A 22,208-nucleotide genomic window follows, 5' to 3' on the forward strand; every position below is an offset into this window, starting at 1 on the left:
GGGGGGGGGGTGGAATCTGGACAAAGGAGTCCTTTGTTGTGCTAACTTTTTCCAAGATGCAAACCAGCAACAATAGACAATCTAGCCGGAGAAGGTTGGGGGGGGGGAGTGATATCAAGGACAAGGGGGTATATGGGTCCCCACTGCCTGACCAGGAGCCTAGCATTCCAACAAGCTGAGGGACAAAGGCGATGACCCCTCCCCTCCTACCCCACCTGGCCTTTGGCCTCCCAGCCCCGCCTCTCCTAGGGGAACAGACCCCACCCCCAAAGGCCACTTTCTGCAGAGGCCTGAAAGGATTGCTTCTCCATAGGGAGAATAAGCAGAGACAGAGAGAGACCTTGGGGAGCAGAGGTGCAGAAGGGAAGGAGGTGGGAGATGGATGAGATAGGATAAAAAGACAACAGAAATTGTTGGAGGAAAGAGAACGGGGGCATAAGGATACAGAGGATGGAGAGGGAGTTAACCGATGATTTTTTTGGGGAGTGGGTATAAGCAGAGGAAGAGAGACTTCAGAAGAGAAGTGATGGGGGGAGGGGAAATGAGGAAAGCAAAGGCCAGGCAGAAATATGCAGCAAAGTCAAAGTCCAGAGGGTGTTGGTGGAAAAGAAAAAATTGCTTTGGAGAATGGGGAGATGGGGGGGGGGGTAGGGAAATGGAAAGACAAGCATGAGAAGAGAACAGCTAAATGGGATAGGGACTTGCTTCCAACTACCCCTCCTCAAGCTGTAGCAGCTGACAAACCACCTTCTATAGCCTTTTCCCCACATGCATACACATAGAAACACATATGTCCACATACACACAATCTCCTGCCTAGTCACCGAAGTAAGCCCAGCCCTGCTCCTGCCCTGGCCACCACCTCTGAATCTAAAGGCTTGGCCCCCTGCATTCCACCCTCCTTTCTCTCCGGGTTTATTGCCATCTGAGGAGAGGAAGAATGAGGACATAGGGGGAGACTGGTGGGTGGTGTAGGGAACTAAAGGGCCCCATCCTCTCTCCTCTCCAGTTGAATGTTCTCTGCCCACCAAAAGAGGAGGAATCCTGACTGCTACTCTATCCTTAAATGTACCTCCATCCACCTAGAAAAGCACTTCCCTGCTGTCAGCCCCAGGGAAGGAATAGCTTACTATCTGAATGTGTCTCACTTCCCATCAAAGTCTCCCCCACCCCCCAGAGAAGGGGAAAGCAGAGATTAAAGGAAGGGTAGAACATAGATCAAAGTCCAGAACTCAACAGAGAACCACTGTGTTTTGACTCCTGGCCAGTAAGGTTAGGCTGTGGGAAAAGGGGGCATCTCTCTCCATTAAGGTTTGGAGGAAAAAAACTCCCTCGCTTGGCCCCTCTCTCTGCTACCTCCCTACCACCCCTCCGAGGAGCCAGTTTCCTGAAGATCAGCAGGAAATCGGATGGGCCCTTGGCCAGGAACTCCCTTTCCCTCCCCCACCCCAAGTCTGGATCTTCTACTACTCCCCACCCTCAGCAGCCCCCAAGGGGGTAGGGAGATGTCTCTGGGGATCAGTTCCCTCCCCAGATTCTCTAGTCCAGGGACTGTCTGGGAGGGGGATGGACTGTGAAAATGTGTGCTGGAGGGGGGAAAAGGGGGAGGAGGACGGAAGAGGCCTGGCCTGGCTGGGCTAACTCTGATAAGCATCTCCCCCCCTCAACACTCCCCCTCTACTCCCTGGGGCTCCCACGTGCTCCACATTCTTGGATGTCTGGGAGCAGGCAGAGGCAGAGGAGTAAAGCAGAAGTCCTGAGTATTAAGGCAAAGGAGGGGGAGCAATATCCCACCCCCCCACACATTTCTATCTCTGTGCCATCTCTGCCCTCAACAGGGGTGGAGTAAGGAAGGGAGGGGGTCCCCAGGGCTCTGTATCTAAGCAAGAAGGCAAGAATCCAAGAGTCTTCACCGGACCCCCACCCCCAGCCTAGATGACCCCTCCCACTCCCCCTTGGGAGGGAGAGGAGAACTCTCAGTTATCAAGAGGGTAGGAGAACAGATTATAGTAACAGGAGCTGCTTGGTCTCCTAAGCTTTGTGTCTGTTGGTGTGGGCACAGGTTGTCCCCTTTCTGGGAAGGCATCTGCCCCCATATCCCTGTTCTTCTCGACCTCAACTTTTTGCTCACAGCTGACCACAATCTGTCCTTCCTACAGGAAAGGGGAGTGGGAGGGCACAGTGAGTCTAAGAAGGCTGGGCCCAGGCCCCTTGCCCTTGCCCTTGCCCTGTGATTGGCACACACCATAGTTTTGAGATCCCAGGGACAGAGGATATTATTATTCCCCAGGTTGGGGCAGCCAACAACTCAGTTTCCTCATGCATTACAGGATTGGGGATGGGTGGGAAACAGCACAATCTACCTCCCTACCTAGTGGGCACTTCAAAGGGTAAGGAGACAAAAGGAAACTGATGCTGTGGTGGTCCAAGGACCCAGGCCTGACCAGGGACTTTCAGGGAGGATGAAGGACAATAAAGACACCAACACTGTGACCCCATTAATTTTCTTGAGGAATCCTTTAGTATTGGGAGGGGAGAGTGAGGGTGGGTAGGAGGGGGAAAGAACTACTGGGGAAGAGTAACAACTTTAAACAGCCAGATGACTACAGTATAGTCACTTTCTTCCTTGAAGTTGGGAGTGGGGGTGGTGAAGAAACTTCATCCTGAGTTCTTACTGCTTCCTCTGCCTGACCCCAGTCTCCTCCCTACTCCCATTATCCAACTAAAGTCAATAAGCAATCTCCCCCTCCCCAAAGCAAAGCCCTTTCCTCCATTCGATTCTGGGATAAGAATCAAAGTTCAGGGGCCAGAACAATGGGAAGAGATGGGTGGGGTGGGGGTGACCACAGCATGGGCCAGGAGATCAGGATGGCCAGGGCCAACTCAAATCAAACATCCCCACCTGGTGGGTCTAGAAGTCTGATGTGGGTAAAAAGAACTGAGACACTCATTTTCCAATTTGCATGATCCTCCCCCTATCCCACCCCACCTTCCTATCAAGGCATGCCTTCCTCCTTCTTCTAGAGGAAGAGATCCATTCTCCAGACTAAGAAAGAAAGAGGGGAGGGAAGGTGGGAAGGCAAGCAGGGTAGGTTGGAAATGAGAGGCAGTCAGTCCTCAAGGGAAACCTAAGAAGCCTGAGGAGGGAGAAATCTGAACCCATCTAGCAAAACCCCCCAGGAGAGGTTCTTCACACCCAGGTACTCCGTAGACAGAGACACACAGCTGGGCACAACATACACACACAGGTGTATACACAATACACAGCCTGCACAACGTTCCCTCCCCACTCCAAGTATGGTGGAAGACTCCCTTTAAACCAAAGGCTCTTTACCTTTTTTATGTCACAGACCCCTTCAGCAATCTGGAGAAGCTTATGGACCGCTTCAAATTGTTTTCAAATGCACAAAATAAAATGCATTAGATTACAAAGAAAACCCAAGTATACTGAAATGGTTATCAAAATATTAAAAGTTCCAGTCTTTTCACATCTCACCGACACCTATCCAAGGGCCCTAGATTAAGAACTCCTGCTCTAAAGGGTACCATAAAATAGAAAAAGAATAGAAGGTTGGATAAAATGGCCTCTGAAGTCCCAGGTCTAGATATCTATGATTCTAAAATAAAGGATAAATAACAAGGAGGAAGTGTGATGGGCAGGAGGTGACAACCTTATGATATCAGAGTAACAAGCTGATTTCCCCCTTTGGGAAGAATATAGGCACCCCTCCAGTGACAAAGGGATTAGGGTCATCTCCCTAACCTTAAAGATCTTCCCTAATCACTTTGCTTCCACATGCTGACCTGCTCCCTTACCTCCCAGCTCCCACCCCACAACAATCCCGATAGCCTGGATGAAAATGGGATGCTCTAAAACAGAAGAGAGCTATAGGAAAATTTCCAATTCTACCCCCATCCCTGTGGCCTTACTCCCCTGGGGGAGGGAAGAGATATCCTCCTACCTGCCAGTAAAGGGGAGGAAGTAAGGATGCTCAAAAGCACAAAAGATAACAGTCAAATAAAAGGAGCTAAGAGTCTATCCCCATTATGCCCCATTGGGTGCCAGGCTTCATCAGGATGGGAGAATAGATAGAAGGCGGTTAAAATAAAGTTCTTTCTGGTGCACACCCTCATCTTTCCAAACAATACACACACCAACATACTCCCCTGACACCCACATTAATGAAGTGTGAGCTATGAATTGGGAGCAGCAGCTGTCACCATGCAGAAGGAGGGGGTGCCAGTTCGGGGGTGGGGAGATCCTTTTCCTCAGGGCATGACAGCCTTCAGTCAGTAGGCTTTTGCCCTCCTCTAAGCTGATATCACCCCTTTAGTTGGGGCAAAATCATTGAAGCCAACAGAAACTGGGAGAGAGGAGACTTTGTAAGAGGAGGTAGTGGGGAGGCAAGTGCAGAATTGTCCAGTGAAGTAACCAAGTTGAAGGAAAGAAAAGACCAGAAAAGGGGGGGGGGGTCTATAGGGGGAAGATCAGGTTTCCTATTCCAAGGCCCCAGGGACATCCCAAGATAGGAAAAGGGGAGGGCTGGTACCTACAGCGGCTCGAGTTGTTCCAAATCGGAGTCCGGAGTGGGGTGGAGTAGGGGCCGGAGGCGGGAATCCCCTTCTCAGGGAGCAAACAAGCCCGGCTCTGGTTATAAAAATCCACCACAAGGAAGGGATTCGGGCTCGGGGTGAGCACCCCTACATCCACGCTCTCATACATCTTCCCCCCAGCGAGCAAAAAGAGGAGGAGGAACTGAGCAGGGAAGTCCTCTGAGGAGTCCTCCTCCCTCACTCAATCTCACTCCACTAGCCAAGGCACCATCCAAGGAGTGGGGTCAGGGAGCAGCCGGCAGCCCCCTACCCCCGAAGTCCCCGAGTTCAAATTCCACAGCTGTGACTACTACTCCAATCCTGCAAGGAAAGGGGGAAGCAGGGGAGGGGGGGGGAGGCGTCCCCAGTTCCTCCACAGAACAACCAAAGGAGGGCCCCTCAAACTTAGTCCAACAATTTCACCTGAAGAGGGCCCCCAGTCTCCAGTCTCATGATCTCGGCTGGATTATTGGGGGGAAGGACACAGTAGAGGCGGGCTGCTTCTCAACTCCCTGGGCTGGGGCGTGGGGGCGGAACACAGGCAGTTTTAGGCGCTTCCTCCTGCTCGCTCGCGATCTCGCGCGCCCTCGCTCGCTCTCTCTCTCTCTCTAGATCACTGCCCAGGATGGGGGCGTCCGTCTGTCCATCCGCCTTTCAGGAATCAGGCTACTCCTCCTCCTCCTTCTCCCCAAACCAAGGATTCCCAGGTCGAGGTTCGGGTGGAAACCCCGACTCCAGCTCTACCTCCAAAAGGGCCCCCCACGTCCTTTTCCTCTCGAAGTCGCTCTCCTGGGCTCCCTCCCGGGTAGTAGGAGCCTCCGAGGCAGTCCGCCACTGAGTGGGGGTGCCCCCCCTTCCCCAGCCCGCCCCCTACTCCAAGTCCCCACCCCCTGGCCACCCCTCCTTCGCAGTGTGCCCTGGCCCCGCCCCGTCCAGGGTCCGCCCCTTTAACCCCTTAGCAGTCTGGTAGGTAGTGGCAGCTGTAATAGCAGCTACAGTGGCAGTGGAAGCAGTGGACCAGACTGTGGGGGGAACAAGGGACCAACAAGGGACGATGGGACTGGCAGGCGGGGTAGCGGCTGGGCTCACCCAGGAGGGGGAGGAGGAATACAGACAGTACAGAGGGAGGAGGTGGAGGGGGAAGAGGAGATAGGGTAAGAGGGGAGGGAGAAGGGAAGGGAGGGAAGGAAGGAAGGACAGGACAAGGGAGGAGAGCCCAGAGGTGTTCTGTCCTGCCTCTGTCCCAGGCCCAGTCCCCTGGAAGGCGAACTTCTCAGACTCAGCGAGCTGGGTGTGGGTGACCTGTGAGGGGGGTGACCTGTGGGGGGGTGGAATTCAAAGGGTTGGTCCCTCCATGGAGGCCCAGGACCCAGACTCATTTGCCTAATGTAATGCGACTGAACTCTCGCTGAACTCGCCCAGTGCTGATGCCTCACCTCCCGGTGACCCACCCACCCACAAGCCAGCACCCCGACCATGCCCATGACATGCCCACAGCCAAAGAAGCCCTCCTGGCCAGCCCCCTCCCCATTCCCACCTGCCCTGCTGGGAGGAGAGAAGAAAATGTCTTAAAGGAGAAAGGGGTGTGCCATTGAGTGGCCAGGAGAATAACACTGTGGCATGCCATCTGAAATTAGTGGGTTGCTTTGACACCAAACTTTGACACTGTGAGAGCTGAAAATATTTGTGGGAACTCTATTTACATAGAGAGGAAAATGTCCCCATCTCCCCACATTGTAATGTCTGACACCCATCAGAGGAAAGAAAGATACATCCACTGCCCCCCCACCACTCTCTGACTTCTTTAGGTTCCTAGCTTTGCAAAAAACTTGTACACCAAAACTCTAGGCTTACCTAGCTTTTCAGGGAGTTAATACCCTTCATTGTAGGGGAGGGGCACAGAACAGTTTCACTCTCCCCCACCCCACCCCCATCACCTCCCTTAATCTTCTTACCAAAATAAATGGGGTGATGAAAGGGAAACCTCGGCCAGTTTGGATGACCCACCACTCCCTCAAGAGACACTCCTCCCAAAGGACAAGGTTCTTCTGTGTCCTTATTTTATCCCTAGTCCCAATCCCATCCCAAGAGGCCAAAGCACAGGAAATCACATAAAAGCTACTCCAAGCAGACACCAAAGCCTTAGCAATGGACTGATATCCCTAGAGAACTTGCCCAGCTCTAACTACCTGCTATATCCTACCACACTCCTTCAACAGATTACTGGACATTTTTGACCATGAAGCTGAGTTCTGAGTTCCAGGCAAAATTATCTAAAAGAGGCCTATGATTTCAAGAGTCATCCATCCCCTTCCTTCCACTCCCACTTTCACCACCTTGGCTCAGGTCACATCTCCCCTAGCCTAGTTTCTATGTCTCTTGTCTCTTCTTAGTCTCTAATAATACAGCTATCATTAGACAATAGCATAATCTTCTAATATATCTTTAAGATGATTTACTCTTTCAGAAGAATTGCAAACTATGAATAATAATATGAATGAATGTTCTAGATCACCAATACAAGTAAAGCAAATACAAAATACTCTGAGGGCTCACTTTGGACTGAGAAAAGATTACAAAAAAATGGAAATAGTCAATGTTAGAAAAGCAGGCACAGTAATATATATTATATATATGTATATGTATGTATACACATATATGTCACAATATATAATATATATGTGGTGAAACTGTGATTTGGCCAGTCATTCTAGAAATTCGGAATGATTCAAATAAATATTAAAATGGGCAGCTGGGTAGCTCAGTGGATTGAGAACCAGGCCTAGAGATGGGAGGTCCTAGGTTCAAATCTGGCCTCAGACACTTCCCAGCTGTGTGACCCTGGGCAAGTCACTTGACCCCCATTGCCCACCCTTACCACTCTTCTGCCTTGGAGCCAATCTATAGTATTGACTCCAAGACAGAAGGTTAAGGCCACTAAACAAATAAATAAATAAATGAATGACCAATTAAACAAACAAATAAATAAGCAAACAAACAAACAAATAAATAAATAAGTGGACAGATGAGTAAGTAAATATTAAAATGTCCAAGCCCTTTGACATGCTAGGTATGCTAAAAGGAACTCAGTGACAAAAATGTCCACTAATACATTTATGGAAGTACTTTCTGCAGTAGCAAAAAACTGGAAATAAGCTAGATGTCCATCAACTAGACAATGACTAAATGGGTTGTGATATAAGTATAATGAAACATTACCGTGTTATTGGAAATTATGACTATGAATACAGAGAAACTTGGGAAGAATTATATGAACTGATAAAAAGCAGAACCAGGAAAATGATATGCTTAAAGACTACAACACTGTATGTGGAAAGAATTACAAAACAATAGAAAACTGAATGCTATCGAAATAAAGTAACCATTCTATCTCATGCCCATCAGACAAAAATGGCAAAAAATGGAAAATGACAAATGCTGGCAGGACTGTGGAAAAATAGATACATTAATGTGGAGCTGTGAACTGGTCCAGCCACTCTGGAAAGTAATTTGGAACTATGCCTAAATGTCTCTTAAACTATGCATACCCTTTGACCTAGCAATATGAGGTCTATGCACCAAAGAGATCAAAGAAAGAGAAAAGGGTACCATAGGTACAAAAATATTTATAGCAGCTCTTCTTGTGGTGGCAAATAACTGGAAACTGAGGAGGTGCCTACCCATCAATTGGGAAAAGCCTGAAAGAATTATAACATCTTAATATGATGGAAAATTGTTGTATTGTAAGAAATGACGAAGGGGATGGTTTCAAGAAATCTGGAAAGACTTGTATGAATTGATATGGAACAAGCTGAATAAAACCAGAAGAACAATTTATACAATAATATTGTAAAGACAAACAACTCTGAAAGACTTGGAAATTCTGGTCAACACAAGGACCAACTACAATTCCCAAGGACGAAAGATGAAACATGGTGCCTACCTCTCAGCAGAGAGGTGATGGTCTCAAGTACAATGACACATATTTTTTAAACATAATGCAGGAAATGGTTTTCTTGATTATACATATTTGTAACAGGGATTTTATTTTTCTTGTTTCTCACTGGGAAAGAGGAGGGAAATTAAAGAGGGGGAAGAGAAGGTATATCTTCATTTGAAAATAAAATTTAATTTTAAAACACAAAAAAATGCAGTGACTAAGTTTGACTCAAAAGAAGAGATAGGAGAAGGCAACTCCCCTTCCCTCTTTGCAGAAGTTGGGGAACATGGGTGTGGTATATATGTCAGACTTTTAAAATTTTTTTGTTGTTAAGGGATGGCATTATGGGACAAAGATGAGTACAGTATACAGATGATGCAAAAACAAAAGATATCAATAAAAATTTATTTTCCAAAAATCAGATTACATATTCCTCAGCTCAAAAGGGGAACTCTCTACTCTCTATTGAAAAAAAGTTCAAATTTCCTTAGTCTAGCATTTGAGATCTTCCACACTCTGGATTCATCCTGCCTTTCCAAGCTCATTTCACATTTCTACTCTGTGCTCCAGAATAGAAACTGGGTTCAAATCCCAGTTTTACTACCTGTGTGACCTCAGAAAAGTAAATCTTGGACCTTATTTTTCATATCTATAAAATGAGGTGGGGGAGGAGGGGAGAGGGTAGACTGGATGATGTCCAAGGTTGCTTCCGGCTCTAAGACCCATCATCCTGTGATCTGTAATCCTGAGACTCGCTGTTCCCCAGCTCATCTTGTCCTCTTGCCTAAAATAAGCTCCTTCCCCATGTCCTTTGAAGGCCTTACCCTCCCTGACCCCCTCTCAGCTACAGATGATTGCTTGCTCCCTTCTCCAAATCTCTCATACCACAGTTTTGCCCCATCTTATGCACTTAATCACATTCTTATTTGCATACAGAGCTTATACAGCTTCTATAGAGGAAGGTCTTTGAAGGCAGGACTATGTCAGAGGTTTACTGAAAAGAGCAATGGATTTGGAATAGGAGGACAAGAGTTTAGATCACAGATCAGAATTGTGTGATTGAGCAAAATCACTTAATATCTTGAAGGTTCAGTTTCCCCACTTGTAAGACAGATGATAACCCAATTTACAAAAGTAGTTGTGAAAACCAAAAGAAACATTTTCCCTCTTTGCATCTCTCCCACCCTCATCTGGCACACAGTAGGCACTTGTTAAATGTCAATTAAATTTTTTTTAATAAACTTGAATCTAAGGAACTGCCTCAATTCTATCCTGAGGAGATTCAGTCCTCACTAATTTCCAGTCTCTGAGAGCTCTTTGAGAGAAGGGAAGCAAATAAAAGCCACCTTAATAGGCTGAGCATGCCCCTCTCCCCAACCAGGGTAACTTGGGGAAGAGAAAGTCTCTCCTTCCAGGAATGAGCTTTTCCTGGCTCCAGGACTTTTTTCTCCCACTCTTTAAAGGGTAAAGTGAATAGTTTTGCCCCTACATGCTCCATTGCTTTGGGAGAGAACCTCAGGGTAGAAGCCATCTCAGTTGAGGAGTTTTCTCCTTCCCTCACTCCCCACCCCAGTGGACATTTTGATTTCAGATGGGACCAAAGGGGCGCAGGGGGACCTCCAGCCAACAAGGAGGGGGGGAGGGGGGAGACCTAGATTCCAAGTTTCAACTTCCTCTCTTCCCTTCACTCTACCTAGGTTAATCAGTGCTAGAAAATGAAAGGTGAAAGGGTCTCCTCATTTAAAACCCTATTTTACAGCCTTTGGCTGACTTGGCATTTTGGGCCCCATGGAAGGCCTCTCTAGGCCATCCTCAGCACCTCCCTCCATCCCCCTAGCCCTTAGTGCTTATTCTCCTATTATCCTGGGGAAATGATGGAAAGGGGCTGGTGGGGATATGGAAAGGGAAAGCTGGAAGAAGCAGAGACGGGGGAGGAGGGTCCAGCAGGAGATGGTAAGAATGAGAAAGGAATGAGCAGACACTCACTTTTCAGCATGACTGTTAATACTTGAGAGTCCTTCAAGACATTTTCTCCACGGAGACACAGGGAGAGAAAGATACCCACCCAGAAGGGTGTGGTGGAGAAAGACCTCAGGCCCCGTCAACCTAGTTCCTCTATCAGGTCAACAAGCATTTATTAAATAGCTACTGCAGGTCAGGCACTGGGCTGAGCACTAGGATGCAAAGGTGTCCTCACAGAGCTTACAATCTATATTCTTGTTTATAATCTTACACCACCCAAAGGAAAAAGCCTGTGATTCTCAAAGTCTTCTTCCTGTAAGGTGGGGGGGGAAAGGGCTGAGCTGCACAAACTCCCAGTGGCAGAAAAGGGGGCAGGTGTGGACAGATTTGATGGCAGGGGAGTAGGTGTGGACAGATTTTATCTGCAGCTTTCAAAGCAGAAAGTAGATCTCCTCTCCCTCCCCTGGCCCCTTCCTTTACTTCTCCCTCCTGGGGTGGGGGGCCTCCAGCCAAAAGAGAGGGGGGAGAGGGGTGGGGCCGAGGTTCCAAGTCCTGACTCCCTTCCCTTCATTCCACCTGGCAGAGAGGGGCCTCCCCTCCCCAGCCTTCCAGGAGATCAAGGGAAGGGAGGAGCAGCAGTCCATCAGTAAGAGGACCAGGACAATGGGAGAAGGGGGATGAATGCCGATCTGGGGATTTCTCCCCCCCAAATCTGAAGGGAAGATAAAGGTAACTTCTCAATAATAATACTCTCTCCCTCACCCAGAGTTATCCCAACAACAGATGACCTGGGCCCCTCATTCCCATTCACCTTAACCAGAGTCAATTAGCAACTGTCTTCTCCAGCTGGGGGGAGGGGGCTCTAGAGGAGAGATCTAATGAGGATCTCTCTCATCTCTTTCCTCTTCCCTCTCACTATGAACTTCGATCTCTTCCTCCAATCCTCAGTCAAGTTTGGAGCACATCATAACAATAATCATCCCAGAGTTAGGGGCCAGACCTGAGACTTAATTGATATGGGAACTCCCTGGTGAAGAAGTCCCCTCTGCCACTGAATGTCTGTCTGTTTATAAACCTTTACCCTTTGACTTGGTCTCAATTCCAAGACAGAGAAGAGGAAAAGTTTAGGCAATCAAGGATAAATGACTTGCCTAGGATCACATAGCTAGGAAGTATCTGAGGGCCAGTTTTGAACCCAGGTCTTTATCCATTCTGCTAGGCAGGTTATGAACTCAGGTCTTACTAGAGGTAAGGCCTATCTCCTATCTCTTATTTCCCTACTGCCTCCCAGACCCAGCTAACATTTATATAGTCTCGTTATGATATGCAAAGCTTGGGGCAGCTAGGAAACTCTGGTAGAGAGCCAGACCTAGAGAATGAGGTCCTGGGTTCAAATCTGATCTCTAGACACATCCTAGATGTGTGACTCTGGGCAAGTCACTTAACCCCAACTGCCCAGCCCTTACCACTTGATAAATAAGAGTTTAAAAAAATGCAAAGTTTTTGCACAGATTATCTCATTTACTTCTCACAATACTAGAACAAGGTACTTAATATGTTATCCTCATTACGTGGAAAAAGAAACCAAGGGATGAGAGGTTAAATGAGGTACTCAAGGTCATACAACCCTATGAGGTATGAGCTAGAGGCATTATTATTTCATTTTCCATTAGATTAACCTAAGGCACAGAGATTAAGTGACTCAACCTGTGGACAAAACTAGCAAGTATAAGGGTAGATACAATTCTGATCTTTTCTCTCTGGGTCTCTCTGGGATGTGAGATAAGAAAGATAAGTACTTAGTGCTCCTTTTCCTCTCTGATTCATACCAAGACTGGCCAGGGGTGGAGGTGGTCTAGGTAGCACAGTAGACAGAGAGTCATGTCTGGAGAGGGAAGATCTGGGTTCAAATATAGCCTCAGACACTTCCTAGCTGTATGACCCTGAGCAAGTAACTTAACCCTGATTGCCTAGCCTTTCTGTCTTAGAACTGACACTAAGACAGAAGGTAAGGGTTTAAAAGAAAAAAAAAAAAGACTAAATAGGGTATGGAGATGTCACACGAAAACTCTTTCCCATACACCCAACTCACTGATACTTGTTCCCCATCAATACTCAAATACCAAAGAATCCATTTGATTGAGATCTCATTCATCTAACTTCCTCTCCCTCTAGCTCCAGTTTTCCGCATTGTTAAATGATCTAGCCTGGGAATCTCTGCCCATTTCCCATCCCTCATCCTCCTCCCTGGGCCTTAATTTGGAAAGGACACCTGAGCCCTCTGGAAGAGGCCAGCCAGAAGACAGGACCCTCCTCTCCACCCCTCCCAGGGCCTACTTCCCCCAACTCTTCCTTTGGGAAGACCAGCCACCATATTCAGGTTTTTGGGTTTTGCTCATACCTTACCACTTCCTCTATCAGCTGTCCTCAACCCAACTCTGCCCCATCCCTTCCCACCAAGAAAGAGGGAGAGTAAGGAAAATAAACTCATCTGTCTATTTCCTGAATCCACCCTTGGACTCTTGTCCTAAGAAAAAGAAAAAGGCAACCCTAAGAAAAAACCAACTCTTTTGGGAAAGAGGGTTTCTCTCTTTATTTTCCAAAAGTTCTATACCAGCAAGTGGCCAGAGGCTCCAGGGGAGAAGACATTGGCTTTCTGGCTCCCCTAGGAAGTACTTGATCCCCTAGGTCCACCAGGCAGGATCAGGCTGGCTTGGGAAAACTGTCTCCTAAGGAAGCATGAATCTTTTATCAGCCATGCTTGGATGCTCCAGATAGAGAACTGCCATCACAAGGCAGGCGTGTGTGTGTGTGTGTGTGTGTGTGTGTGTGTGTGTGTGTGTGTGTGTGTGAGAGAGAGAGAGAGAGAGAGAGAGAGAGAGAGAGAGAGAGAAAGAGAGAGAGAGAGAGAGAGAGAGAGAGAGATACACCCTTACCCAGAGACCCTCACTCTGGTCATAGGGAAAAATATACCTTCACAGTTCCCTGGCAAAATTCCATAAGGTCCTTCTTCCCATTATTCTGTATGACAGGCACACACAGCTGGGGGGGGGGGCGGGCAGTATTGGGGAATGACGAGAGGAGGGAGGCTGAAAATGGTCATAATATTATTGTTTGGGGAGAGAGACCAGTTGTAAGGGGGAAGGGGTACCAGGAAAGGATATTGCCCAAGTATGGGTGAGGGGACCCTACCAGGAAATTACAAACCCACACTTGTTCTTCCCACTCATCCCCTTCCCCTATGCTCAGAGGAAAGGGTTCCCAGGGTGGGGAGTAAAATGGGGATCCCTGAACCCCCCCCCCACCTCACACATCAAGAAAGAGGAACCAGCTTGCAACATTCCTAGGCAAGGGAGGAACCTCTTCCCAGGCTGGAATGGGAGTGACCATGGGGTAAGGAAAGCAAAGGGTAGGCAGGATGCCCCTCTCTAGTGCCAGCTGAAGACCCACATTCTTCCATTAGGCAGGGTCCAAGGATTTTAGGTCACTACGTTTCTGTCCACCCCAATCTAGAAAAAGGTGCCTTCTCAGACATGGGCACAGGACCCACTGCTCAATATAAGTGCCAACCTGGCAAGAAGGGGAAGCTTTACAGCTTCAATTCCTGGAATGGAGGCAGTGCCAGTTTAGGGAAGGACAAGTCCAGTTTCCAGTCCCCACCTGCAAAGGCCTCAACTATTCAAGACAGACACCAGATACCCTGATAAACTCTAGGGGATGCAGCAGAGGGTGAAAAGCAAAATAAATGACCCCTCTCCCCAACTACCTCAGACCTGAGGCATGCCCTTTAAACTTTAATACAGAACAAAGGGTTCAGAGTGAGAAAAAGATAGGAGATTATGGGAATGGAGAAGGGACTGAAGCCAGGTGCTTGAAGAGGCACTTTAAGGGGTGGAGAGGTTGTCTGACTATCCAGACTGGCATTCAGGCAGCTCTATGAGGTGGTAGGGACATGGTTTTCCCTCTGGAGACCAAGAAGTATTCTGTCTTCTGAGATAGGAAGACAGATTGCCAACTTCAACTTGATAACTTACCAACAAGCATTTATTAAATGCCTACTATGTACAATAACTTGAAAGTCCCCTGGGAGGAGGACCAGACAGAGAAAGAGACAGAGGAGTTCCAGGGAGTCTCAGAGACTATGGGCAGCTGCCCAGAGCGGGTAGGATGGCACCATTCCAGGGTCAACTCCAGGGACAATGAGACTCCCCTGGTCCTAGGGAGGAGGGAACTGCCCCGACCCAGAGAAGGGAGCATTGACCCAGGGCAGGGAGCAGAGGGCAGTGTTGCCAGGTGCCCATTGGTGCCAATAAGAGAGGCAGTGGGTGTCTGGGGCAGTGTTCATCCTGGACAGGCCAGGGAAAGACAGAGGGAGGAGGGGAAACAGGACATTTCCCAGGTCAACAGCTGCCCTGTCCATCCATCTCCCAGCCTCTGTTCCCTCTTCTCCCGCCCAGCCAGGCCCCATATCCCTCCCCCTCCTGAGTTGGCACTGTGCCCAGCTCGGCCCTAGGGGCCAGAGTTACAGTAAGAGGCCTGGCAGGCCTCTGGTCTGAGCTATGCCAGCTGGCAGCCACTACTGCCGCCTCCCACTACCTGGCTTCAGACAGGCCAGGGGTGGAAGAGACCCCCACCCAGCCAGTGCAAGACTCATGGGAAAGATAGAGAGGAAGGGGAAAATGGGGGGAAAATCAGAGATAGAGCAAAAGGGAAGAGGGAGGAGCCCACATCTTTTCCTTACAGCTCAGCTCCCTCCCAGGACCAAGGTAGAGCTCTCCTCCCCACCCCCAGGTTTCCCCCAGAGCTCTTCCTCTACTTAACCCAATTGTCTCCCTCCCTCCACACCCTACTCAAATGGGAATTAAAAGCAAAGCATAAGGGGCAGCTGGGTAGCTCAGTGGATTGAGAGCCAGGCCTAGAGACGGGAGGTCCTAGGTTCAAATCCGGCCTCAGACACTCCCAGCTGTGTGACCCTGGGCAAGTCACTTGACCCCCATTGCCTACCCTTACCACTCTTCCACCTATAAGTCAATACACAGAAGTTAAGGGTTTAAAATTTAAAAAAAAAAAAAAAAAAAGCAAAGCATGTATGTGGGAGCTGGGGGTGCAGTCAGTCTTCCTCTCCCCACTCTGGACACCCAAATAGGTTCAGGGGAGCCTGAGGGAAAGGAGAAGGGAGGAAGAGGGCATGTGGCTGCCTCTCCAGGTCACGATGCTATTCCCGCCAAATGTCGAGAGGTTTGTTTATCTACCAGGGGCCTTTGTCCGCTGCCAACCAAGCTATTTATAAGATCCTCGGTGATGAGGTGGAGGGAGGAAAGCAGGGGGCCGAGAATGCAATACAAATGGCCCTAACCTTTCTGCAGCCCTCTAGCCTAGCACACTCTTGGGCAGAGTCCAGCGACCTACCAGCATCACAGGGGCTCTCATCCCACCCCTGTGGTGTGGCCCCTGCAAGCTGCTAAGAGCTGGCCAAGTAGCACTCCCTGCAAAGGAGACTCTAATAATGATAATAACTAGTATTTCTATAATGCCATAAGCTTGGCAAGGCATTTTATATATCTTATCTCTCTGGAACCTCACAACAACCCTGTATTATCCCCATTTTACTAATAAGAAAACTGAGACTGAGAACAATTGAGTGATTTCCTTAGGGTCACACAGCTAGTAAGTGTCTAAGACAGGACTTCAACTTGATGTCAAGTCTAGAGCTCTGTTCAATGCACCCCAGTAGCTGCCTCAACAGCCAGGTTCATTACTGACCACTCATCCCCTCTCCACACTAACTGACACACCACCCTTCCCAGTGTATATCCATAACAAAGGTACCACAAGCCATCTCCTCACAGGGTCCTGAGGCTAAGCTTCTGGGCTCCCCAGTGATATCTGTGCCCTCAATGCCACCCCCGGCCCCCATTCCCACTCTGCCCCACAACTTACTGGCTGGTGATGGAGTGCTGTACCCACTGACAGGAAGCTGGTGCTGGATACTTGTCAGGGTGCCAGGTGGAGAAAGTCCGCCCAGCATGGGAGGGAAGAAGAAGGCATAGTGAGGCACCGGGTACCCGTTTAGGTGCCCACCCCCAGGCGTTGGGCATGAGCTGCTATTGCTGGCCATGCCCCGATGAGAGTCAGAGATATAGACACAGAGTCCAGCTGGGAGGGTTTAAGGGGCTTCTGGCTGCCCCTTCTCAGCTCATTGGGGCCTGGAGTTGGGAGGGGTTGTGGGTGATCAACCCACCCCCTCTTCCTGTCCTGCAGCTGAAGAGGGCAGTGCCCAACAGGGTGATCTTGGCCTTCTGGAGCCACCGCCCAAACCAGGGGCAAGGTGGGGAAGGGGGGGTGGCGCTGCTCAGGTCGGCGGTGGCTACGAGAAGCTGGAATGAGGCTTGGAAAGCTCAGGCAGCTTCCTGAGTGGCACCCACCACGGCTGGCTGCTGGGCAGAGTATCGAGCGAGGTATCCTCACCTAGAAGGGCTCTGATGATGCTGGTGGTGCTGGGGAAGCCATGTCTTCTGATGCTGAAAGGGAGAAGACAAGACAGGTGAGTAGGCACCGAGAATAGGGCATAGGGGTTTTCTCCACGGGGCTCCCCCCACCTGGGCAGCTGGAGGTTTTCCCATGACACCAGCCTAAGCAGACAGATGGCACAGTGCCTGCCTGGCACAGACAACTCGGGAGTAGGGCCCAGACACTGCAGAGGAGGAGATGGGGGTGAGCATATTCCCACAAAAAGCAAAACCCAAACCTCTAGGAGCCATCTCTCAACCTAATGTGGGCAAAGGAGCTGTTGGGACTCTAAGGGGGTCCCTGGAGATCAAGAGGATACAAGGAGAACACAGCCAGACCCAGAGATCTTTCTGAAGAAGGGTTACCTGAGGTCACAGATGCAGAGACAGTTTGGGGGTGGTGGAGGTAAACAAGGGAGGGGAAGGGGGACAGAAGCTGCTTCCCTAAAGCATGGCACTTCTCAGAATCATGACACAGCAACCCCGGGTCCTCTTACACCACTTCCCCCCCCACCCCCCAAAATCCAGGGACCTAACACCCAGGATGTTTATGTCCCAGAGGCCCTAGAGTGGGGGTAGGGAAGCTGAGCTTAGAGAAGACCATTCAGGTGGGCCACACAGCTGTCCTCAATTATCAGAAAAGCAGTCATATGGAAGAACAATCATACTTGTTCTGTTTAGGCTCAGAGGCCTGAACCAGGAGCAATGGGTAGAAATTGCCAAGAGGCCAATATACCTTTAATGTCAAACAAAGCAAAACAAAAAACTAGGCTAACAGAGGTTAAGTGAATTGAAAGCCAGGTCTCTCAATTCTGTCCTCAGACACTTCCTAGCTGTGTGATCCTGGGCAAGTCATTTAACCCCCACTACCTATCCCTTACCACTCTTCTGCCTTCGAACCAAGACACAATATTGATTCTAAGACACAAGGGTTTTAAAAAGTTAGAGATGTTTAAAAGACGATAGGGCCATCTAGGGAACGATAGCTATCTCCTCAATGGAAATCTTTAAGCAGAGACTGGCTGAAAAGAGCCAATATTTGCTGGTACATTACAGAAGGAATTCCCTTTATGTGGGGGTCAGACTAAAGGGCCACTGAGGTCCCTTCCAACTGTAATACTCTATGATTTTGAGGTCATTTCAGCAGCCTCCACCCCAAACTTTAAGTGGGTATAATGGGAGCAGAGGATTTCTGTGTTTTTAGCTTTGCTCTTTCTTCTACAGATGAGGAAACTGAGGCCTAAGGCAGGTAAATAACATGCCCATGGTTTCACAACTAGTAAATGGCAAAGTCAGAACTTGGACCCTGATCTGCTGATTGCAAGTTTAGTCTTCCAAGATATCAACTACCCTTCCTCATACATGAAGAATGATCACAAAGACACAGGGAGTAATATAGACAGGGAGAAGAGAGAAGAAAAACATACCAAAACAGACACAAAAACCACACCCGGGGACATGTAGTCTGACAAGCAGCTCTACAACACCTATGGGTGAGGGGGGTAGAGAGCACCAATGGCAGACCACCAAGCCCTAGAGAAAGCACCACCCTAGGAATGCCATTGGCAACCCCTCCCCCTCACCAGCTACTATCCTAGCTGAAGAGCAATGTAGCGTTGCATGATAATTACTCTAGACCAGTGATGGCAAATCTTTTAGAGACAGAGTGCCCAAACTGCACCTTCACAACATACGTGAGCCGCTCCCTTATCCAGACAGGGGAGGGAGGAAGCACTCCCATTGGGCTGCTGGGCAGAGGGGTGGGTGATGAGAGAAATGTCTTCAGGTGCATGTGGAGAGGGGGAGGGGAGCAGCCCCCTCCTACACATGTGCCATAGGTTCACCAACAGAGTTCAAGGAGCTAAAAGCCCAGAGGGCATTAGGAAAAGCCAGACATAAGATGAAATTTTGGGGGAGGAGGAGAAAGGAGGTCAAAGTTATAAGGATAAAAAATAATAAAGGCTGCTATAAATATATAAATTAGTATTTTAATTAAAGCCATGCTGATAGATAAAGTCATTAGACCACACGCTAGTAAGAATTCAAAACTGCCGCCCTGGCCATTATTGCCTCCCGTCTCTTCCTGAGTCTGCTGGCCAAGAGACCACTCCCCACTAACCCAGGAGATTTAAACTGTTCTCTGCGTGGAGACGTAGGCATCCCCACGCCCAAAGAACCGGAACCAGAAACCCGTTGGACCACGGGAAATGTAGTTTTATAATTTCCATGTGTCCATAGAAAAATACATATATATACTTAAAGATGGCATCTCCCAAATTTCATTCTTACAAAGTTGAAATTAAAATAAACCAAGGCACAAAGTTCCAAGCACATTCAATTTATTACTCAGGCAAACAACTACCAGTAAAGAGGTCTTTCAGCTTCTCAGTAAGCCAAAAAATCCAAGGGGGAAGAGGGAAAATTAAGCTTTTGTCCCCTCTACCTCAGGATGGCTTTTGCTTCCCATGCCTATTAATTACCATGATTATTAATTTTGACTACAGAAACACATTTCTAGGTCTCTGAGGAAGTCCTCCCAGGCCAATAAAGGAGGGTGACATCAGAGGTTCAGGGAGCCCCACCCAGCCCTCAGCCAATCTGCCGCACCCGGACCTCTGTGAAACTTCTCCAGATGGGTAAACTTCACCAGTGACAGGAGACAGTAACCTGGACCCTCAGACAGAAAGTCAGTCATGGGTTTGGTGGGAAAGATGAAATCATGTTCACACTCTTAACCCCAATCACTCTTCTATGCTGTTTTATTTCACTATTTTCAAGGATTATCAATACAAATTTTTGTTTAAAAAAAAAAAAAAGACAAACATATGTGTGTGTGTGTGTGTGTGAGAGAGAGAGAGAGAGAGAGAGAGAGAGAGAGAGAGAGAGAGAGAGAGAGAGAGACAGAAAAGAGTTTATTCCACCACAGATTCCCAGCCTGGCCCTTCCAACTACCTCTTCTGCCCCATGAGACATAAAGGAGGTGCCCACATAAACCCAATCTCCCACCACACACAGTAGTGATCTGGCAAACACAGGCACTCCTGGCCACCTCTAAAAGGCATGGAGAATGGTCACTCTCCCCAGGCCTGAGTTCAGCCTCCACCTATAGCTCAGAGTGACACAGCTAAGGGAGTGGCTCTCTGACCAAAGGAACTCTAGCACACTCTGTCTTATCCAACTTAACTTATTTTGAGCTTATCACTCGCTGGCTGATCACCTGTCTGCCTACAGGCCCCTCTCCATCCTTAAGGGATTGGGCATTCATTAAGCCCTGAGACAAAGGACGCTCCAATAGCTATGCACTCTAGGTACCCAGCTAGACCAAGGGATCTCAGCTTTAGGGATACAGCTCAGCCTTGACTCTGCTCTCAGAGATACCACGTCCACCCCAGAGGAGAAGAGATCTCTAGCCACCTTGAACTTCCCCACTGAGCACTGTCCAAGTACTAGAGGAATCCCTCCTTAGCCACAACTAGAAGGAATAAAGATTGTGTCCAGTCCACAGTTCCCCTTTCCCTCCAATCCATCCACTTCCATGTCAGGGCTGAGTCTCTCTCCAATGCTACTTGGCCTCTGCTATACAAGTTTGGAGCAAAGTTACTTAGAGTTCTCAAGGGAAGGATTTCCAGCCAAGGAGAGGGGGAAGAAACAGAGGCAGGGGTAAAGGTCATGGAGATCCTGCCAAAGGCCTAGGCAATGCCAACTGAACAGGGCTGAAGAGAGGGGTGGAGATGGAGGTAGGAGGGACTAAAAAGACTCCAATTTACTCCTCAGGGAAAAGCTTTTCTCCTCCAAAAAGTGTGTATGTGAGGGGCAGCTAAGTGGCTCAGTGGATAGAGAGCCAAGCCTGGAGATAAGAGGTCCTGGGTTCCAATCTAGTCTCAGACACTTCCTAGCTGGGTGACTCTGGGCAAGTCACTTAACCCCCATTGCCTACCCTTACCACTCTTTTGCCTTAGAACCCATATTCAGTATAGTTTGTAAGACAGAAGGTAAAGGTTTTTTTAAAAAGGTGTGTGTGTGAGAGAGAGAGAGAAAGAGGGAAGAAAAGGGAAAGAGAGAGGGAGAGAGGAACCAGAATCCTCCCCTGTATACACCTAGTTGGTTCTACGGCTCTACCTCACCTCATCCAAGAAGTATGGCACCACCTCCTTCTCCTGAGGTAAGAAAATCCACCTTCAGAGAATCAAGGCCCAACACAGACAGAGAAGGGAAACAAGACACCCACATCCAACCCACTCCTATACCTCATGGACTGCCCACAGGGTACCTTCCCCTGCCATGTGGGCAGCAGGGGCGGGAAAACCACAAGCCCACAGTGCCAGGATATCCTGAACCCTTCTTGTGCCCCACCTGGCAGTGGCAAAAAAAGAGGGAGGAGACACAGGGGCAATGACAAGGGGATTTCAGAGAAGGTGGCAGGCACAGGAATGGTTTGCTATGTCATCTACTCCCTCTTCTCCCTTTGAGTTCCTTCTCACCTTTGGCCCCACACTACCAATTAGGGATATCCATCCCTTCTAAGGCTGAGAAGATTGAACTGATTTGAGCTATATCTTCCTCATTCCCACTTAAAAGCTCAGCTGCCTGGATCTCTTCTCTATACTGTATCTATACCATAAGGCTCATTCTTGGTTTACTAAAATAACATAAGCACTTTGTTCTCTGGGCAGTTTGCCCTCTCCCTCTATTCCCCCAACATAACAAGGGGAATAATAATAATAATAAATAATAATAATAATAGTGATGATGATGATAAATGACAAAAAATGACAAAAACATACACTAATACTTTTGGAATAGACCACCATCACTTTATTAAGCAAACATGATAGCTGATGCTAGATCCCTTGTCATTGAATTCATTGGAAGTAACCAAAAATGGTTTATATCTGAATGGAGCCAATGAAATGATTATCAAAAGGCCCTCCATGGGTAACATCTACATGAACTCACTCAACAATATGTTGATGAAGAAGCCTCAAACAGCTGAGTCATGTGGATTTGTTTGTGGAAATAGAAGGGTTTATGACAGCAACTAGGCAGCTAGGTAGTATAGTGGAAAGAGTGCTGGGACTGGAGTCAGGAAGACTCATCTTCCTGAGTTCAAATCTGTTCCAGACAGTTCCTAGCTGTGTGACCCTGGGCAAGTCACTTAACTCTGCTGGCCTCAGTTTCCTTGTCTATCAAATGAGCTGGAGAAG

General features: G+C 48.5%; 1 protein-coding gene across 3 annotated transcripts in view; it reads right to left on the reverse strand.

Annotated features, from left to right (window-relative positions):
* The window catches only part of RARA (retinoic acid receptor alpha), a 56,891-nt gene that overhangs the window by 21,070 nt on the left and 13,613 nt on the right, over window positions 1-22,208 (reverse strand). For 2 of the 3 annotated variants that reach the window (XM_044672455.1, XM_044672456.1), the window contains exon 2: window positions 16,436-17,016. In XM_044672455.1, the coding sequence (XP_044528390.1) occupies window positions 16,436-16,613 (178 nt within the window). In that variant the 5' untranslated portion in view covers window positions 16,614-17,016. Of the gene's footprint in view, window positions 1-4,554; window positions 4,858-16,435; window positions 17,017-22,208 lie in introns of those variants that run through there. The other variant, XM_044672457.1, reaches the window with a different exon arrangement.

The sequence above is a fragment of the Gracilinanus agilis genome, chromosome 4 (assembly GCF_016433145.1).
Source record: "Gracilinanus agilis isolate LMUSP501 chromosome 4, AgileGrace, whole genome shotgun sequence".
NCBI classification, from domain to species: Eukaryota; Metazoa; Chordata; class Mammalia; order Didelphimorphia; family Didelphidae; genus Gracilinanus; species Gracilinanus agilis.